At 38.1% G+C, this 19,922-nt stretch overlaps 3 protein-coding genes and 3 non-coding genes across 9 annotated transcripts in view; 2 read left to right on the forward strand and 4 right to left on the reverse strand.

Moving 5' to 3' along the window:
* Positions 1–3,241, reverse strand: part of spag9b (sperm associated antigen 9b) — a 42,708-nt gene extending 39,467 nt beyond the window's left edge. For 3 of the 4 annotated variants that reach the window (XM_030121393.1, XM_030121391.1, XM_030121392.1), the window contains exon 1: positions 2,551–3,241. In XM_030121393.1, the coding sequence (XP_029977253.1) occupies positions 2,551–2,850 (300 nt within the window). In that variant the 5' untranslated portion in view covers positions 2,851–3,241. The remainder of the gene's footprint in view (positions 1–2,550) is intronic. The other variant, XM_030121394.1, reaches the window with a different exon arrangement.
* Positions 3,242–3,957: 716 nt separating this feature from the next.
* Positions 3,958–15,917, reverse strand: daglb (diacylglycerol lipase, beta). The gene is made up of 15 exons (XM_030121404.1): positions 15,172–15,917; positions 14,925–15,076; positions 14,165–14,339; positions 13,807–14,074; positions 13,595–13,717; positions 13,353–13,480; positions 12,118–12,244; positions 11,914–11,997; positions 10,127–10,204; positions 9,962–10,042; positions 8,695–8,822; positions 7,654–7,722; positions 7,260–7,332; positions 6,884–7,137; positions 3,958–5,068 (listed from the first exon to the last, which is right to left on the reverse strand). The coding sequence occupies exons 1-15, from the start codon at positions 15,264–15,266 to the stop codon at positions 4,873–4,875; spliced, it is 2,031 nt and encodes a 676-aa protein (XP_029977264.1). The 5' UTR covers positions 15,267–15,917; the 3' UTR covers positions 3,958–4,872.
* Positions 15,918–16,359: 442 nt separating this feature from the next.
* Positions 16,360–16,431, forward strand: trnaq-cug (transfer RNA glutamine (anticodon CUG)). Its single transcript has one exon. It is a non-coding gene; the product is annotated as a tRNA-Gln (tRNA).
* Positions 16,432–16,596: 165 nt separating this feature from the next.
* On the forward strand, positions 16,597–18,137 carry mrpl58 (mitochondrial ribosomal protein L58). Its single transcript, XM_030121426.1, has 6 exons — positions 16,597–16,777; positions 17,221–17,245; positions 17,352–17,411; positions 17,524–17,606; positions 17,716–17,885; positions 17,970–18,137. The coding sequence occupies exons 1-6, from the start codon at positions 16,616–16,618 to the stop codon at positions 18,049–18,051; spliced, it is 582 nt and encodes a 193-aa protein (XP_029977286.1). The 5' UTR covers positions 16,597–16,615; the 3' UTR covers positions 18,052–18,137.
* A 219-nt stretch (positions 18,138–18,356) lies between these two features.
* Positions 18,357–18,428, reverse strand: trnam-cau (transfer RNA methionine (anticodon CAU)). Its single transcript has one exon. It is a non-coding gene; the product is annotated as a tRNA-Met (tRNA).
* A 308-nt stretch (positions 18,429–18,736) lies between these two features.
* On the reverse strand, positions 18,737–18,809 carry trnar-ucg (transfer RNA arginine (anticodon UCG)). The gene has a single exon. It is a non-coding gene; the product is annotated as a tRNA-Arg (tRNA).
* Positions 18,810–19,922: the final 1,113 nt, after the last annotated feature.

The raw sequence follows: 19,922 nt of genomic DNA on the forward strand, positions 1-19,922 counted from the left end.
AAAAAGTTTAGAAATTAAAGGAAAAAAAGGGGAGTCACTTGGTGCGAGTATGTCTGAAGAACGCCAAGACAAAGATTAAGATAAAAATGTACCTTGAGTTGACCTGAGAAGACCCGATAATTTTCTTTTTTGACATAAAAGTTTTATTTTTCTACATGTATCACCCCTCTGTAAGTAGTTTTGGCTTCCCATCTAATGTGGCAGAGATAATATTAAAAATAAATAAATAAATCACATCATAGAGTTATCATTTCAAGTACTTTCCAGACCTTAAAAACACAACATTGAAATTTGCTGCTTTTGGGTTACATTGTATAGAGACAACTAGGGCAGTGTATTGGCAAGAATCTGGCGATAAGATACAAATCACAATACTAGGATCACAATACCATATATCATGATATATCACAATACCGTTAAAAAGGCAATTTTTTTTATTGGTTTTGATTCTTTTTTAAAAGATTATTTCCTTGAAGAATTGAATTACACCCAAATATTTACAAATACTAAACACATTTTTATTTGATCCCAACAGGATCTAGCGCTATATCACAAAATGTTCCTGTTAAAATTTAAATTATGTTTTACAGACATTACAGTTCAAGATCCTGTTCAAATGTTCATATTCTATTAGTTCATAACTAAAATCATAACATTTATTTTGTGCAATCCCAACAAAGGAACTAACATTATTTAATAAAAGTGTTAAATAATAATAAATAAAACATAAACAAAAAAAGAAAAAATAAATAAATAAATAACTAAACCTCCACAATATCTGCATTTGAATAAATACCTAAAAATATCAGTACAGTACTTTTTAATATCGATACTGTATTGTGAAATGAAATATTGTGATATATTGCAGAACCGATATTTTCTTACACCCCTAGAGACAACTGTCTATTACCTTTAATTACAACACATGGAAATATTGTACATGTTAGATATTGTCATGTGTGTATGAAAATCCAATAAATTTTTTTTTTTAAATTTCAGGGATTTCAACCACTTGTGTGAATCCTGTTAATAGCAGCGTATGTTTAACAAAAAGTGAGAAAAATTGTGGTCTGGATTATGCATGCCTTTTCACCAAAAAAAATGTTCACATGTATGAGACTAAATAATGAAATTAATGATAGGTGAATTCCAGTTAACCACTTCAGTTTAACAGCCATGCTATTGTGAATGCAGATTCACTGTCATTTCTTACAGGGGCCTGTGAATATAACAGAATTATTGTTAATACTTTATCAACACCTGCGCTTTTTGTGCGTTGACAGGTCAAATCATGTAAGGCCCACTGTGATATGACTGAAGAGAGAATGTAAAAAGAAAGGTAAGAAAAAATATACACTAATAGCTAACAATCACATACTTTGCAACATTGATATGCTGACACAAACATCTTTGATTAAATACTTATTTTTCAGATTTCCAATGCTAAATTTGACTATTAGTTTTATTTCAGATAATATATTTTGTGGAATATCATGAGCCATCAGTAAGTTATTTAAAATCCAATATCAATTTTAAAAAGCCTAATACATGAAGGATATACGTAGAAAATAGATATTGTGAGTTTGATTCCCTAGTATGAGCAGGGCTTCTACAACCTTACCTCATATCTAATAATACATACTGAAAGGAGGGACAGTGTACCCAGCTGTGTGTATAAGAGCGCAGCTGAATTTGTGACAGTAAGTTGGTGATACAAAACACACAGCACTGTGCTTTCATCTTCACTGAAGCTTCTCCACCATGGACTAAGCACAAGCTTAGTATCTGTGCATTATGGCAGGTCTGAAGGTGGGGAAAATATGTGATGTTGCAATAGTGCAAACTTGTGTTAATGCATAAAACTACAAGTGCCTGTCAAATGCAAACAGGTTGGACTGTAGTGGAGCCAGTAACTCACTGAATTATATAGTGTAATCAGATCATGTATGACCACATTCTTTAGTCAAGTTGAATATGACTGACTGTAACATCTGTAGAGTAGCCAAGCAACTGCTAGATATATGAATTACAGAAATAAGTTTAAATATTAACGGGAACTATAGAGGAGTACACTACCCCTCATACAACTGTAGATGAACTGTCATCTAGGCTATAGTGTCACCATGAACTTCATGCAGTAAGCTACAATCTGAAAGTTAAATAATATTTGTGCGAATATATGTGACCATTTGAGGTCTGCCAGAAATCTTTAAAATAAAACTAATTATATATAGGATGGCAAGGGTATTTTACAAACATTCAATTAAACAGCTTACTTTAAAAAAAAAAAAGGTATAAGGCTTATTCTATTCTCAATTAAGAAATTAATGGGATCCCCAAGTATGCCGAATGAAAGAAGGGTTTGAAAATGTTATATAAAAAACAAACTCGGGTTAATAACATTGCAGCTGAATGTGATAACCATCTGAACACTGAATTGCCAGATTTTCCAATCGGCTTCCGCACTTACTCCTCTGTCAGAGCAGAGTATCCAAACACAGCTCAAATATGGGTTAGAAAGTATTTTGGCTGTAGTGTGAGAAAACCTACTTCTTCTGCGTGTTTTCTGAGTGCCTTTTCTCGCTCGTACTGGGTAACCAGTTGCTCGTTGTCTTCCTTGAGCAGCTCCAGCTCCACTTCGTGCTCCTGGTTGACAGCAAACACCGAGTCCAAGTTCTCCAGCACGGCGACGACCAGGGGCATCAGCTCTTTAACTACGTCCTCGTCATATTTCTCGATAAGCCGTTCAAACTCGCGGTATATTGAACTGGCTAGACCTGAGACCCGCTCGGACATCATAGCGGAGTTGCCCGAGTCGTCCTGATACAGGACTACTTCGTCCAGCTCCATTTTCTTGCCTCCACTTGCACTTCTTTCCCAGCTAACGTTAATGAGCTAGCTGCAAGCTTCAGCTGGCCAGAGGCAGTCCGCCCTGGTACTTTTAGCGTAGGAAAACTTTCTAAAACATAGCTCTTATCCTGAGAATGGCAAAGGCTGTGTACTTCTGAAAAATGCCTGCGTTCCTCAGCACTCTGGACGGATGACTTGCAATGCTCGCTAGCCTGATCGCTAGCAGTACTGAAAAGTCTTAACTTGGCTCCGCTGATTAGTTTCCCTGTCCAACAGATGAGCTCCTGCTGCTGCCTTCACAGACTGTAGGAAATATGGGAACGCACGTTAAAAGCCAAAGGGCAAAAGGTATGGGATTCCAAAAACAATTACTGCTGTGCTATGACGCCTGTAGTTTAAGTTTGTGGCAACTCCGCAATTAATTAATAGCTAATCAAAGCATAAACGCAGTCCAAAAATGACTTAGCATATCTGTCGTGGTGCTCAATTTTATTGGAATACTCAGTGACGTACGAGGGGCGGAGAATTTATTAAGGAAAGTAAGAAGAAAGCTTAGGGACATGAAAGTAATGTGACTGATTTCTAAGGACTCTGTGCCCTTACTGAAGTCTGATTTACACTGAATGTATAATCCTTAGTAGCATTTAGTAATATTGTAAATTAATCAATCGCGGGTTTGACGGTCATTTTCTCGTGTCTATAAAGATTGGTCAAAGAGCTGCACAACTATTACTTTTATTTTACGGGCTACATATTATACAACTACCAAGAGTTTATTCAGCTGGAGTTTTGAAATCGGACTCTACGACATGTACGCGAAGAGGCCTAGTGTTGTGACGGACAGCCGCGCTGACGTCACGATCTAAAGAGAACCGGGAGGGATGGATATAAAGGAAGTTAATCCACACTTATCTATTTATTGGTTAAAGATAAATAAATAAAAACGATTATTGATCGTCCCATTATCTAATTATGTGTTTGAAAGGAAGGATTTTAGACTCTTGTTGGAACTTAAAATCCTTATGTTGTTACACCTATTTAGTCCCTGTTTAGTTTTCTGCCTTTGCAACAGGTTACTTCAGGAAAAAAAAAAAAAAAAAAATCAAGTGTTTCACAAATGCTTTTATTTGCATCAAGGAGGCCAATACAATCCACTGTAGGGAGAGAAATTATTATGCAGGCATCAGTAGATTCAAATTATAATGTATATTTCCTGAAAAAAATGATGGCAAGTAAACAAGTTCCCACAAAATGTCTAGGTACAATCTTTTTATCTCTTACATCAACCATTTTTCGCCATGCACTAATCAAACTGCATCAAGGAAAATGCAGAACTTACTGTAAATACACAGCGCTCATGTCTGTTTTCTGTTTAAACAATTCTGCTGACTTGTTTTTCTGTAATGCATAGGCACTGTTCACCCTGATGTTGCAAGACATGAACACAAAACAGACCAGTTACTATGCAATGAACACATCACAATCCACACTGTGAGGTAGAGGCTCCCTCCTGTCCTCACACCCTGGATCACGGGAGGAAGACTTAGGACACGTTCAGTGACCTTCTACCCACGAAACAGCACTCACACAGACACTAAATGTAAAACACTGACTTTACAGTTAAACTGCAGCACTGTCAAATATTGTACACAACGCACATTCTGTAATCGTGGCATGAAGTTACTCAAAATGCTAAATTCAACTAATTATTTAAATTAAATGATTCAAAGTGCAATTTAACAAAAAATAAAAGTCTTTGTGCTCCAACGTGTTTCCCTCCAACAAGTCAGGTTCATTCATGAAACCCAACAAGTTAATCTCATTTCATGATTACAATCAAGTTTCCACATGTTTCTGATGGGATTTTAGGATCAAGCCTGTAGCCAGCATGTATATATGAACAAAGAAGCTGGGATCACGGGTTTGAGTATGTCACACGGCTTACGCACAAGCAAGTAGTGGGCTTATGATGGAGCCAGGGAGCACAGACATACGGTAAGTAGAAAGTTTCTGTTGTACGTATCAGATGGTATTGTGCTGGTTGTTGGATATAGATGAGGGGCAGAGGGAGAAGGGCCTGTCACTGGTGAGGCTACAGAGTGCTTTGAGCACAGCATCAGGCATGTGATCTGCAAGCATCCGGGGGCTGATCAGAACACTCCTGAATGCCATTTCACTGGACCACTCTGCTCGGTATCTGACCTGGGAAAAACAGGATCTGAGGAAAACAAACAAAAAAACAATTGAAAGGTTAGTATAACTTTTGCAAAAATGAAAGACTGCTGCTGGAGCCTCGAGGTTGACACTGGTACCATCAGCATCTTGGCTCTCTGGAGCCAGAAGTGACCCTATTTGTGCATGAGGGTGGAGCTGGGAAGAGCAAAGAGTGAACTTGCTAAGCTATGCTAGCAACTTTGACTTGCTTTAAAAAGCAAGTGCACTAACTAAAAAAATGTTAAATGCTGCCAAATAATTTCAACTAGTTGCTTCATGTCAACACATACAGTTGTGTTTGATAAGAGTAAATTCAGCTGTACATGATGTATAATACAAGAGAGAATTAATGCTGACATTATTTGATCTACTGAAGTTCTGCTAATAGGATTGGATTATAATTACATACCATTAAATTTCATGAAAAATTTAATTAACAAAATATTTTAATAATCTTGCATGAAGTACTTGATTTTTCACAGACCAAAGGGGAGACAACATGGTGATATATAAAATGCAGTGTTGCACATTGCACAGTAAAGAGGTCATCTAATAATAGCTGAATTTAATTGTTTACAAGTATAGCCACACTCACAGATGACATGCACTGATGACATTAAGTGAAGTATATTTATCCATTCAGGTATCCATTCACATTAATTCACCTTATTATCCCAAAAGGAAATACAGTTTCTCCATTTTACTTATCCTGATCGACGCAGCACCCAGCATTAGTGATTACCATTAGCATTAGCATTTAGTACATTAACCTGCCAATAAATGTTATCATTGCATACTCTTTTCACATGTTGTACTCATTTATTAAATCCATGTCACACAACGTAGCTGGCAATGAGCTTATGAGACTGCTAAGGTCCAACAGTCTGTTGGAACCCTTAGTGTGTTTTTTAAATACAAAGTAGATCTCTCTGCCAAAAACACAAACAAACTCATTTTATTCAATAAAGCTCTGAAAATCCAACTCAGCCGGCAAGCAGGTTGTCAAGGAAAACTACACCGCAGACTTAAAAGTCTTCTATTAGTCTTAAAATGTGGAGGGATAATTTACAAAGGGACCACCAATACACTGACAAGAGGATCCACAAACTGAATGGCAGCATAACAAGACTTGGAAAAAAACACCACGTTAGTATATCTGGAAAGAACCAGCCTTTTTTAATTGGAACCAAGATTTTTTGGGACCCAGCATCAGCAAACATTAGTGGAATTGCACTTTGCATTCACATTCGCTTCCTTTTTCAGGGTACCGACAGGTTTCAACAAGTTACATTTAAGACTTTTTAAGACCTTTTTAAGACTACTTAGAACAGAATTTAATGCCTATTTCATGGCCATACTGGCAAAAATTTGTGACTCCTAGAATTTAGGAAAATGTATTTATTTACACCAGCAGAGATTGAATATTACAAACATCCTGTACACAGAACTGAATGTTTTGTGATAATTTCTCACCAAGGATGGCAAAGTTAGCAATAATTAGTTCCTAATTTTAATATAAATAGTAAGGTTGGAACAGCTGGACCTGAGTCGACTAATGTTACTTTCTTTCTTTGGACATTTACCAGACACATTTAAACGTAATACAGTGAACAAGTTTATGGAAACATAACTTAAGACCTACCATATCAAATTTAATACATTTTAAAGAGTTTTTTAAGGTATTAAATGCAGATTTGTAAATTCAAGACTTTTAAGATTTTTTAAGATCCCTGTGGGAACCCTGTTTTTCAGCCGGGATTCTTGAAAACAACTTATTATAGAAGTTGTTACAGCAGCATTTTATAAATTACAAACAGACCTCCGTGATGGGCCGTCCTCTGTGATGTGCAGGATGCGTCCAGGCAAGAAGAGAGGTAAGTGGGCAGCCGTGTGGGCAGGTGAGTCATCCGATGCCAGGCTCTGATAGGACGATGAGTGGCGAATTATCAGTGACTCCTCCCCAAGGAGCGGCTGGCTCAGCTCCTCTTCTCTCCTGTTGTCCATCTCAGTAGGGAAGTCATCTGGGTCTCCCCCGAAGAGCTCGTACCAGCATCCCTGCAGCAGGATGCGGTACTGCAACATAACATTAAAAATCATTCAGAATGCTGCTTCTCCAGCAGCTTCTCCGCTCATAAGGTTTTTCACCTGACATCTCCACTCCTTGATTCTCTATCCATCTACACTTCCTTCCTTACCTTAGGTTTATTGCAGTTTGAAACTATTTTAAGTATTCGTCTTTTTAGATCCTCCATGTTAGGAATGCTTAACCTGCAGACAAAGACAGAAAAGAAGAAAAACGATACTGTTCGAGTAACTATGAACAACAAGAGAGAAAAATGTAGTTGAGTGAGTTGGGCTTATTTTCTCCCTGTATGTGCCTATAATAACAGGGCAGAGCTAAAAATAGAGTCTGCATCACTCCAAGAGGCTATAATAGTCTCTACACCACACCACAGCACATTCACATTTGCTCTCAAAAGACAACCGATCACTGTCATACTAATGTAAAAACATTACTTTAAGTGTTCTAGAGAGTACAAAGTAATGAATTAAATGTAAAAGCTCATCATAATAAATGTTCAGTCTTACCTTGGAACGAGGTCTTTTCCCAAAACAACAGAGACAACAAAGTCCTTGGAGTAATCAGCTAAGGCTTTACTGCACATTGAGAAAGACAAAACAGAGAACTCACTGTCACTCAAACCATAAACACTACCTTGTGATACTTGACAATATGGTTCTGATACACAAGTTATATACTACACAGTATTTTAAAGATTTCCTCAAAAATATAGCAGATTATGGTTCACCTTTAGTGTCAGCATTTGAATCTATTAATTCAGTTGGTGTTTTTAACCATGTGACCATAATAGAGTTCACAGAAACAGAAGAATTTTACCTATAAATATATGTAATTGTCAAACTATAACACATGAACTTATCGGCTCAGCAGCACTTTACATTAACTGGACCACTTTTATTTCAAAGCCAAGAGCAAAACAGATCCTTACACTTTGCAGCTACTGATATTTATGTTGTTAAGTACAAATTTAAGGGACTTGTAATTTTCAAGCATTTCCATTTCCTACAAATTAATACTTTTTCTCCAATATGCCTTGGAGGCAGATCTTTCAGGAAGAAGGATGACTTGCTTCTTTATGGATTGGGCTTAAAAATATTGTCATTCTTCCATTAAATATCACTCTGTATTCAATGGAACATGCATTGTCAAGTCCTGGTTTTCTGACTTTTTGGAGATATATGATTCCCACGGGACAGTGACGCTATAAAGATATGATCTTGTAGAATATGATATATTTCTGCACATTAAAGTATCAACAAAGCATAAAATAATTCAATAAATACCTGCAGTAGTTAAATGAATAAATAGAACACCACACAAAGGGAGCATTTTACTGTCAAAGACTTTGATTACTGAATTGTAATTTGACTTTTCAAATTAATTTGCTGACAAAACCTACACACTTTAACCTATAACTAAAGTTTTGAATGCAGAACTTTTGTAGTCAATTATTATCAATGTTAACTATTTATACACTAGGAAAGTTAGTCTAAAGTTGTAATACCCTCATATAAACATCTCCTGATGCTACAGTATGGCTTCCTTACCTCAGGAGGCCCCCTGGTGGAGAGAATGAGTAGCACTGCAGGGTAGGGAAGGAATTGCGCAAGAGAATTGCCAACAGTGAAGCAGTGCCTGCACCCAGACTATGCCCAGTGATGACCAGTTTGTACTCCTGCACACGCAACAACACATACAGTATAAATAACTTGTATCATAGATCAAAAATATGCTTGGACTTATGTGTTGATTCTGTTTCTACAGAGGACGAACAGCAGGCTCAACTTTTTTTGGTTTCTGTTGTTGTGACTATCCTTTGACATTCTAGAACATCCCAATATAGACTTTCTTTAATCACTTTGTATGATCTATGAGGAGCAGCAGTCTGACTATTACAAGTACTCAACCAACATGAAAGTGAAAGTCTTAGAAGGGATATATTTCATCCAGTGGAGTCACATATCTATAAGAACCAACAAACCAAAAAACATTTGTTCCCATGGCAGTAAGTCAATTAAACAAGCTGCAGTGGCCACTGATACGTGGATCTGGGAATGTGATATAAGGTACACAGATATGAAGGGGGTGTGCAGTACATGTTCTTTTCTGTACCACAAATCATGTCTTTATACTTCAGCTTCGTGAACACTAATATATTCCAGACATTGCAACATTTCAGAAAGAGCCTCTGTCTGTTTTGAAATTCCTGAGAAAGACATTAAATGGCCGGGGGGGGGCTAATAAATGGGAGTTGTCAAAAATTCCTCCAATAGCAGCCTGCATCACGTAAGAGTAGTAAAAATGGCATGAAAATGGGGAATTTTTAACAACACAATAGCTGTCAGATGATACAACAAGGAGTGAATCGCCTTTAACGTGAAATTATAAGCGAATTGTTTTGTTCCCAGAAATGGTCATGTGATAGCAACACAATGAATCAGCAAAGGACCTAAGACCCTGTCAACAGGATGACCTTGTGTATATATCATTGTTTCTGTATATCCACACTATAATGCACTCTTGGCATTCATAAACTAAAACAGAGTCAGCAGCTTTTCCAAAAGTCTCTATTTTAAGGATCATGACTGGAATAATGTCGATGCTAGGTATAAATGCATTAGTGTGGACTAAGAATCCATACTATTGAGTGTATTTAGTCACAGATCATTGTTTGAAGTTTAAGGTAAGACATAAATGGGCTCTGATAGATTTGCAAATCTCACCCATAAAAACATAAAATTCATATAGATTTAACTGATATCCGTACATTAATGAAGGAAATTCTCAGATTATTTATATATAGTATATTCTTACCGGTGCAATGGAGAAAGCCTGGTTCAAGATGCCATCGTTTACCAGCTTCTTGTAGATATAACCTGCAGCCTGACACATTCCCTGCAAGAACCAGACACCCATGCATCAGTCTACATCAACCTGTTATAAATGTCTATAAAGACAAGTGCATGGTGGACATTTTACCTTGTGTGCATAACAGGCTCCAGACACTCCTTCTATGGGCAGATTTTCACATTCAGCCGACAGATCTGTGAGGACGTCCTGCAGGAAACACAAAGAGACCCTTCTTAGCCAGAGATTCTGCCATATTGCTGTCATGTTAGTTTGTACTTCAGCAACAGATGGTAACCACAGCATAGGGGCAGGGGACATGTAAAACTAGCAGTGGAAATACAAGCATGCTGTTACTTCAAGAACAGTATCATCAGGTAAACTGAGTGTTGAGGTGATTTTTTTTGCAATGCTGTAGATTTGTATGAGCAACCTATTTGCAAAGTCAGACATATGTAGGAGGATAAACTGAAGAGAGCAGCATGCACAAAGAATGAAACAACCCCAGAGTGACTGATAACAGCACCAGATCTTATGTCCTAGGTCAAAAGTGAAGGGACAACACATGTATTCAGAAACAATAATAAGATAATCCTTCTGTTAACGGGTTCCATGGGCAGTCATATGTCACTACTCACTCAGCTCACTCTCACTTCCCACTACAACTTGCTTTTCTATACAAAGAGATATTTGAATATGTTGGACAAGGGTTACATGAGACCAGCTGGGTTCTATATTTATCAGCGTCTGTCATCATTCTATCAGTTACCATCTATGCAAACAGGGAAGTGATTCTGAACACTAAGAACAAACAAGAAGTTAGGCACTGAGAATTGCAAACAGACGGCAGCTTTCATAACTTAACCTCATCATTTTATATTCAGATAAATAAACATATCACATAAAATTTGATGAATAGCATGGAAAGACCTGTCTCTCATCACATTTTGAACATACTCGATAAATGAGCAGGCTATTACTTATAATTAATTGCTTTTCTCCCTGTATTTAAAGACTTGGTGCAATAATTTTGTATTAAGCATATTACATAAAATAAAATCTGCAGTCTTGACCTCTCGCTAATTTGAAGCATTTGGCACATTATGAAATGAGAAAAACCTCAAAGAGGACTCAGGGCGAGTGAGCAACTAGACCTTTATATCAGACAAGAATGGAACAGCATTCCTCTCCTTAGTGGATATGTTTTCTACATTCTATTGTGAATGAAATATAGGTTTATGAATTTTTTTTTAATCTTTGCATTCTGTTTTTATTTACATTTTACACAGTATCCAAACTTTTTTGGACTTGTAGCTTTATAAATAGACAAATAGAGAACACTTTTCATAACAATAAAGGCCTATAATACCACTCTCTCCATGCTATGTGACATGATTCTTGCATATAGGGTTTCTGCTTGTTTCATTAAGTGAAATTTAACACCATTGTGAACACAACATTTGGACTGTATCATACCCGGCTCTCTAGGGCTCCCAAAAAAGACTATTGGGTGATGGCTCACTTGTTCATGGTGGAGATGATGTTTACAGTGCTTTCATATTTTTCTTGAAGCCCAACATTCCTATTATTATTTGTTTCAGATGCAACTTGAATCAAATTCAATACTATCAACAGGTTTCAATCAAGCAAAACCAGTCTATATTCATGTCCTGTCAAAACTGTAAGAAATTTTAGGGCCTAATATTCAAATTATTGGATTTGAGATTTTTTATGGAGCTACAGAAGCTATTTCGTGTAGGTGGTAAAAGAGGTGAGTTGTGTTGAAGTGTTATACATTTGTAATATGTGTCAGAGAGCAAAGTGGTGCCCAAATAACAATAAACAAAACAAATGTTAGAGCACAACGAAACAACAAATGTCTGGATGTATTGTAAGCTGGATCTGTTGTCTCCACTCACCCTTAGTGACAGTGTTCCTCTGACAGCCACCAGAACAGCCTCTCTCTTATGATCCAGAGCCACAAAGAATGGGATCTCATAGATCTGCAACAAACACTCTTGTTTGAAATGCTCCACTGAGTAAGTAGAATGGTCTGATCGCTGATAAAGGTAAAATGGGAAATTCAGACCCAAGCGGAGAATAAGAAGAGGATTGGGTTTTACCTGGTTGTGGAAGCTGACGTAGATGAAATCTCGATATTGCAGACCAGTGCTGTGCAGGATGGAGGAGAAGTGACAGCCAAGGTGGTCCCCTCCCACAATGTCATACTCAGCTGCACGACTTCTACAGCTGATAAACATATAGAGATTTAATATACAAAGTGGATCTAAACTAAATTAACAAATGCAACACAGTGATGGTTCAAACAATGATGCAATTATGTGACTAAATTCACTCATTGGGACTCAAGTGCACAGAAAACCACTGACATATGAGCCCATGTTTCCCATTTTGTCATCCTGTGGTTTATTAATGCAAGGAACCCCAAGAGGCTGTGGTTTACAGAGATTTTACCACAAGTACAACACACAGCAGAATGTCTTACTCCAACATAGTAACACTGCACAGACGATTCACATCTCTGCCCCATTTATGATGTGACTCTTCTACCCCTACAGAGTATCACAGACATTATGTTTAGATCTCTTAAACACAGCGAAATCACAAAATCTGTGTAATATTTAAAACTTAACATGCTTTTCAGCTCCTCCTTTTCGTTTTCATTGATTTCTTTTGTATCTTCCTCCTCTATCTTTTCCAGCTCTGTCATCAGTGCATCCACACTTAGCTTAACCAGTACCACAGAATTCACAACAAATCACACTTTTTAAAAGAATGTGGTTTTTTTGGGTACCAACAATGAGGTCACAAGTGTATGAACAGTAAATTCTAGTACAGTTGTAACATTTGAATCTCCTCCTATCCCAAATACAACTAGTGGACTTAATAGGCTTTCTGTTTTGATTAATCAACTGGTCAATTATGTATATCTATACGTAATTGGAACCATAGATTCAAACATGCTAATATTACGGCTCACTGAACAGTATAGCCTTTCATTATCTATCTCAAAAACTGAAGGCAGAAGAAGGTGTAGTAACAAGCATTTGGGCAGGAGATCTACTGATGCCAATATTGCCTACTTTTTATACCATTATAATGACTGTGGTTAGTTGAACACCCTTATTCAGAATTATGAGGGTTGTACCTTATGGTATCAGGGTGTGTATATTAAACAATGTGAAATAAATGTCTGAATTTCCTTTATACAGTCTTTAAGTAAAGAAATCTGTCTGCTGTCTTGTGAACAGTATATTGATTCTGGAGTGTATCTTAGCAAATCTTAAGCATACATCTTAAAACCTGGTGACGATAATAAACAAGGGCGAAATCTTACCATTCTCCACTGAGTTTGCAGGGTCCAGTTAGGGGGTTAGAATAAATGTACATCGGCCATCCATAAGCTGCTGCAGCAAACCGCATACAGTGAGCTGCTTTCTCCAGCTCTATCTCCAGATCCTCCCCCTTAAAATAGAAAAACACAGTGAAACATTGAATACTTACACACATATCTATCAATTCACACGACAAATATACTGTAACCCTAAAAAAATTCTAGACACTGATTAATTTACATACAATTGGGGAGGATGGGCTATGAGTGGCAATGACATCTGGATCTCTGCTTTGCTCCATCTTATCCTGTTCCTGGTGCAGCAGAGCTAAACCAGCTGCTATATCACTGGGAACCAGATCTGTGTCCTGCCATACACACAAAAAACATCAGTTAGCTTGAAGTGGGTTTTATGTCACTATCATGCTCTTCATACTAGTTTTCTCATGGGCCTTACAGAAAAGAATCCGCTGACAAGCTGTGCAATGCTGGAAAATGCTGCTCGATGGCTTTCATCCTGTGGTAGACAGCAGCACAGGAGTCGCAACCTGCTCTCCCACACCTTGACAGCCAGGGAGCGAGCTGTGGACAGGAACTGGGTGCCTTCACTGCTCTCCAGGTCTCGAACACCCAGTGGCTCCATGGTGGGGGGCTGAGGCCGAGGGTTACCCAGTGGGTCAAACACAAAAACCACGCCCAGTAACGTGAAAAGCAGGATGATCCAGCTGTGGTGAGAAGAGACACAGTATGAAAACAGCTTATTCTGAAATAATGAAAAAATAAAAATAATAAAAGTATTACTTAGAACAACCCACCTAGCAACCACTGCTGCGATGACCGCCCCCACTGTGGCAGGGTCACAGCCTTTACTGTCATCAGACACCCAAACAGCTCCCAGACAGGCCCAGACCAACTCAGGGATGTAGAGTAGAGCTCGCACATACACCAACGCGGCAATAGAGCGCCGAGGGCCAGGGTTTGTGATGGTACCTGAAAATAACAATAGATAAATTTCAAATCCAAGACCTTACCATAAACAAAGTGTACTAGAAAAAAAGTTAAATTTAGTTCTATTTATTAATCACAATCAACTCTGTAAACTGATATTTCATAAACTATTGCATTGAGAAAACTTGACCCTTGGACAGCTGTCAAAGCCTAATATGAGACTTTTGAAGCGGATTTACTGACTATTAGGGAAATTATTGCTTAAAATTTAAAATCACTCCATAAATTTCTATAGTTATCTTACTGTTCTGTGATCAGAATTATCAGTAGTGTATTAGTATTTGTTATTTTAATTTAGTACGTTGACATTAAGTTCAACAATTACAGGTCCAAAATCTTCCACAAGTGTTCTGTTGAACTGTGATCTAGTGATTGTGAAGGCTACAGCATATGACTCACATCATTTTCAGACTGTTCAAATCCTTCAGTGAGCACTCATGTGCAATGGGTGGGGCCTTTGTTCTCCTGGAAGATACCCCTTCCTCGAGGGTTGTCCATGCATTTATAATTAAAACCCCTTGCTGTATGAAAATGAGATAAACACTAAAGAGTAAATAACTGATTTACCTTGGGCGCTGACGTAGACAATAGCACATAGTGACAGGATGATAAGACCCAACACCGTCAAAAGTCCAACCAGGTAGCTGTGAAGAACTCCTCCCCCGTTGCAGTCAAAATGACCCTTATGATAAGTGTACAGGATAAGGGTGCCTATCCACCTGAAAGACGAGGAGTAGGGTACAAACCCGGCAGATGTTAATATTGCGCCTAACTTGTGGGGATTTATGTGCATATATGAAGGCTGTCGACATACCAAAGTACCCGGACGAACAGTTCAAAGGATCCGGGGAAAACAAGGTCGTCACTGGCGATTCCCCAGCGCCGACCGAACACCACCATCCCAGGCATTTTTCATGTACATAAACTGACGGCTCACTGACAAGAACCCAGCTTTGAGCCGCTACACAGCGGGTAGTGAGCTATCGAACAATGGATACTTCCGGACATACATGACCCCGGGCAGAGCAGCTAAACTGGTCGGCAAACACCACTGCCCATTGTTACATCTTAATTAAAATTAGCTCAAAGATTGTGTCTGCCTGTATCGGCTAACTTCAAGTTAATGGTGAGCAGATGTGTTTGTATCCGTGATGTAGCGTTGGTATAAATCGCTCCAGGCAGCTGTGTCATCGATGTCCCACTGGTATGATTTATGATCTCCCTAGACGTATCTTTTCCGGCGTCAGATAATGATCCTAAAGCGATAACCACATGCTAACATTTAGTTTTATTTCGTCGCGTGACTGCCCTTAGCTGCTAGCATTAGCTGTTTAGCTAAAAATAGTGTAGAGCTTCCTGGACAAATATCAGGATCGCTAATCCCGTGTAGTGCTAGTAGAGTTTGGCTACCATTGCTTAAATACGTTTGAATAACATTATGTGGTCTTCACAATAATGCCAGCTACATACATACCATTTACTATTAAATGATGAGAGCCTGGTTGTTTTGTTTTTACTTACCGGAAGTGTCCATTTGCTAATGCATTCCTACTGCAACAAAGACCATTTTTCAAAGGTTCCGCTTTGGCATTTCAATGCAATGCGCGCCCCCTTCTGGCAGACCGTAACGCGCCTTAAATTGTGTGTGAATCGCAGTGGATTATCCCCGATGAACCTTTGTCACTATTCTTATTAGAATCACAGATATTTATTTAAATGGTGTGGTAGGACGTATATACGTATATATTATATTTCTTTAGGCATTTTTTTATGTTTTAAACAGATTTTGTTCTAACTTTGCTAATTTTAGGGAACTGAAAGCCAACACTAACTCTAGGTCTACACAGCAATTTGCCTCAACATTAGCACTGATAAAGTGTTCGATAGTATACGCTTCTTGAATCAGTCATCGATCGAATTACTGAAAAGTAGCTACGAATCAAGGGCCAAACGATTTTCGTTACTAAGCTAAATTCCGTTAATACGGTGTAAAGTTGTATAGGGTTCCATGGTGTAATGGTTAGCACTCTGGACTCTGAATCCAGCGATCCGAGTTCAAATCTCGGTGGAACCTATCTTTTCTGTTCCATGTAGGCATCTAAATTTCTATTTGAACAATCTTACGTATATATTTGTATAATTTATGACCTCTATTACCCATATATGTATGTATGTGATGTACTTATAATTAATATAATAATATATATCAGCATTACGTGCTAAATTTTGTCACTCACCGTAACTACGTCACACCAAACATGGCGGCGCTCATAGAAAGCTGCCGCTATTTTCTTCGCTGGGGTTATGGAGTAAATCTTATTCTAAAACCTATGAAATTACGAGGTGTCGTTGTAAATGATAGTAGAAACACTTTACAGTCATGTGCTACTTATGGGACTAGAGGGACGAACACCGCAGAGGTTAGTCAAGAGTTATCTAAGCTGGTACAAAAAGGAAGACTCCAGCCTTCCTATAAAAACAGACTAAATTCACTTTGCTCAATGCTAATCAGTAATATTAGGCTTCGTTTAAAATAGCTGTATAATTTACCGCTTACCATAAGAATAGAACTAAAATACAACCCTAGGTGTTGACATTGAGTGGAAACAGTTTGTCATAAATTGAAATATTTGAGGTTAAATTAAGTGTTTTAATAGCTGCAGATTAACTACCACTTTTAGGATAAATTAATAGATATGTGCTTCAGTTTTTCCCTGTAAGTTAAATATTGTGATAATGTGGTCACACTGACACAAACAAATCAATAAATGCATCTGACCATATTCGGGTAGTGTCTGACAATGCAATGATTTTGCAGCCACTATGTACAGTGAAGTAATGCACTTCTTTTTACTTTTTTCAGGAAACCCAAGTACACATTCCAATTGGTAAGCATCAATATGCATGACAATTTACATCTACAAAAATATGCATAAGAAACTGTGGTCTTTCAGTACAGATAATTTAACATGTACGTATTCCTTTTGGTGATAGACCGTCTGACAGTATCATACAGCAGAAGCAGTGGTCCTGGTGGTCAACATGTTAATAAAGGTTTTAAGTTTTTTATGTCATTCAACTCTCTGAAAGTGAATAGTAGGCTAACATTTGGTATCTGTAATCTGACATGTGCTTGTTTTTATATCTTTACAAATATCTTCCTCAGTAAGTACAAAAGCTGAGGTCCGCTTCCATGTACAAACAGCTGACTGGATTCCTGAGGACGTACGACAGAAGATCCTTGAAAAGGTTTTTCAACTGACAAATGACCATTTCACATGTATTTGTTGCTGCCATCCTGACGACTGCCCACTGTGTAAACACTAAGACAAATGTGACTTTCTGCTTCTTTGCACAGAACAAAAACCGCATCAATAAGGCTGGGGAGCTGCTGGTCACCTCAGAGCTGAGCAGGAATCAGCAAAGAAACCTTTCTGACTGTATACAGAAGATCTCCACCATCATTGTCGACGCCAGTGAGAAGCCATATGAACCTACAGCAGAAGAAATAGCCCTTAGAGCTGCTAGGTAGTGGTATCCACAACATTTCTCTACTTTCCTTGAATGGAAATGTATCTTGTAATTGATTTAAATATTCAATATCTTCTGCAGGCTAGAGAAGAGGAATAAGGAGCGGCTCAAACAGAAGAAAATCCATTCAGCGATCAAGCAGAGCAGACGTGATTTTGATTAATGTTGTTCATGATTATTTTGCCATTAAATTTATTTATAACAGTAATAATGTCATGTATTTATTTTTAAACAGTCGATAGGTATTTCCGCAATGACACAACCTTTAGAGTTTTGTTCTCTTCACGTAACATTTACCGTACCTCATTTAATAGTAATATTTTATGGAGCTAAATGAAAACATAATATCAAAATTGTTCTGACACAACTGAAAGCAGTAGAAGATGCAACAGATCACGAACAGTGGAATGTCTGTCACTCTGGCAACGACATTATTCTTTACAGACAGATGGAGAAAAGGAAAACATTTAGCAGAGGATGGTTTCGATCCATCGACCTCTGGGTTATGGGCCCAGCACGCTTCCGCTGCGCCACTCTGCTTTCGAGCAACAATGAACAGGAATTCGTAGAAAAACACTTACTCGAATTGTATGCGTTAATACCACATAATTTTTTAATAAATACTACATGTGCCCGTTGACGTACGTAGTTTAACACAGCCGGCTTTAATGAGTGCTTATCTAACAATACATATGCAAATACAGCAATAACATAGGATACTTCGCGGTGCATACTTGCCGATGGTTGAGAGCGGTGTGATCAAAACAATCACCAATTCTTTCGTACCATGTTAGCCTTCCAAGCTCACTACAATTAAAGCTACTTTCACGGTCCTTTAATGCAAAAATCGACCACGAAGGGACTCGAACCCTCAATCTTCTGATCCGAAGTCAGACGCCTTATCCATTAGGCCACGCGGTCGAATCCACAAACGAAACAACGATTTGCGTAAAAATACAAGCACTACATATATCAACAACTCATTTCTTTAACTTATATTAACATTTCTAAGACGGTGGACGGACGTTTCGGACTTGGACGTTTCGGCCTAGGCCCAGAGTAGGACTTTTCGGGTTAGGGACTGCAAAAAGTGCAGTCCGAAACATCCTAGGCCGGAACGTCCTACGCCGAAACGTCCTACATTCTTCTCAGACATGGCAACTACTTTCAAGCCAATAACGCCATCGAAACCTAACATAACTGCTACGACTCATAGCTAGCTATTAGCATCTGTTAGTTAGCTAGCTGTAGCTCTTAACCTGCACTTCATACCAGCTACCTACCGAATACTTTTTATGTCGAGCGTTTCTTTAAAGAGTTTGTTGCAGTATACATGAAAGAGCAACACATACCATGCTGCCTTTCAACATTATAAAACGGTTGCACAAACACAAATTCGACGACTATTCACCTAAGCTAACCTCATAAAACAATGCGGCTACATCGTCACCTAAAAATATTGTTTTATGGTGTGTAGTGATGTGTCGGTCGCGAACGAAACCGCTCTGAGAGCCGGCTCTTTGACGTGAACGACGGGAGCCGGCTCCTGATTAGTAGTGATGTGACATTCACGAACGAATTGAATCTTTTGAACGGCTCTTTGAAATGAACGATGGGAACCGAGTCTTTGTAAAGAGCCGTTAATTTTTTATTTATTTTTTTTCTGTTTTTTTAAGGGGGGAGTGTCCGATTGCCTGTCAATTTAGCATCACTGGGGAGGCATTGGGCAGGAGGAGAACGTTCGAGCAGAAAAAAAGAGTGCTTGTGCACTGCGCATGTCTCATGGCAAGAAGTTTGAAAAAAAAAAAACAACAGTTTGAAGCGTGTATATTTGCACACATTTATTGTTCTTGCTTTGAGGAGAATAAGAAGTTATTTCATAATAAAATGTTTTATTTTCTTCTTCATTTTTAGGCTACAGACTAGTCCACATAATGTACCGTTATGTTTTTTGTCAAATTCCAGCATTTGCCTAATGTCACCTCTCATGTCATGTATTCAGCCCACACATTTGAACTAACTATTCTTTTTTAT

The sequence above is a fragment of the Sphaeramia orbicularis genome, chromosome 19 (genome assembly GCF_902148855.1).
Source record: "Sphaeramia orbicularis chromosome 19, fSphaOr1.1, whole genome shotgun sequence".
Taxonomy (NCBI): Eukaryota; Metazoa; Chordata; class Actinopteri; order Kurtiformes; family Apogonidae; genus Sphaeramia; species Sphaeramia orbicularis.

Excerpts from the sequence above, each read along its gene's own strand:
- daglb (XM_030121404.1), bottom strand. The coding sequence starts at position 15,266 with ATGCCTGGGATGGTGGTGTTCGGTCGGCGCTGGGGAATCGCCAGTGAC. Across the intron at positions 14,340-14,924 it reads TGTCTACGTCAGCGCCCAAG|GTACCATCACAAACCCTGGC; the intron begins GTAAATCAGTTA and ends TGTTATTTTCAG. Across the intron at positions 10,205-11,913 it reads GAGGAACACTGTCACTAAGG|GACGTCCTCACAGATCTGTC; the intron begins GTGAGTGGAGAC and ends TGTTTCCTGCAG.
- mrpl58 (XM_030121426.1), top strand. The coding sequence starts at position 16,616 with ATGGCGGCGCTCATAGAAAGCTGCCGCTATTTTCTTCGCTGGGGTTAT. Across the intron at positions 17,412-17,523 it reads TGGTCAACATGTTAATAAAG|TAAGTACAAAAGCTGAGGTC; the intron begins GTTTTAAGTTTT and ends TATCTTCCTCAG. Across the intron at positions 17,607-17,715 it reads GACAGAAGATCCTTGAAAAG|AACAAAAACCGCATCAATAA; the intron begins GTTTTTCAACTG and ends TTCTTTGCACAG.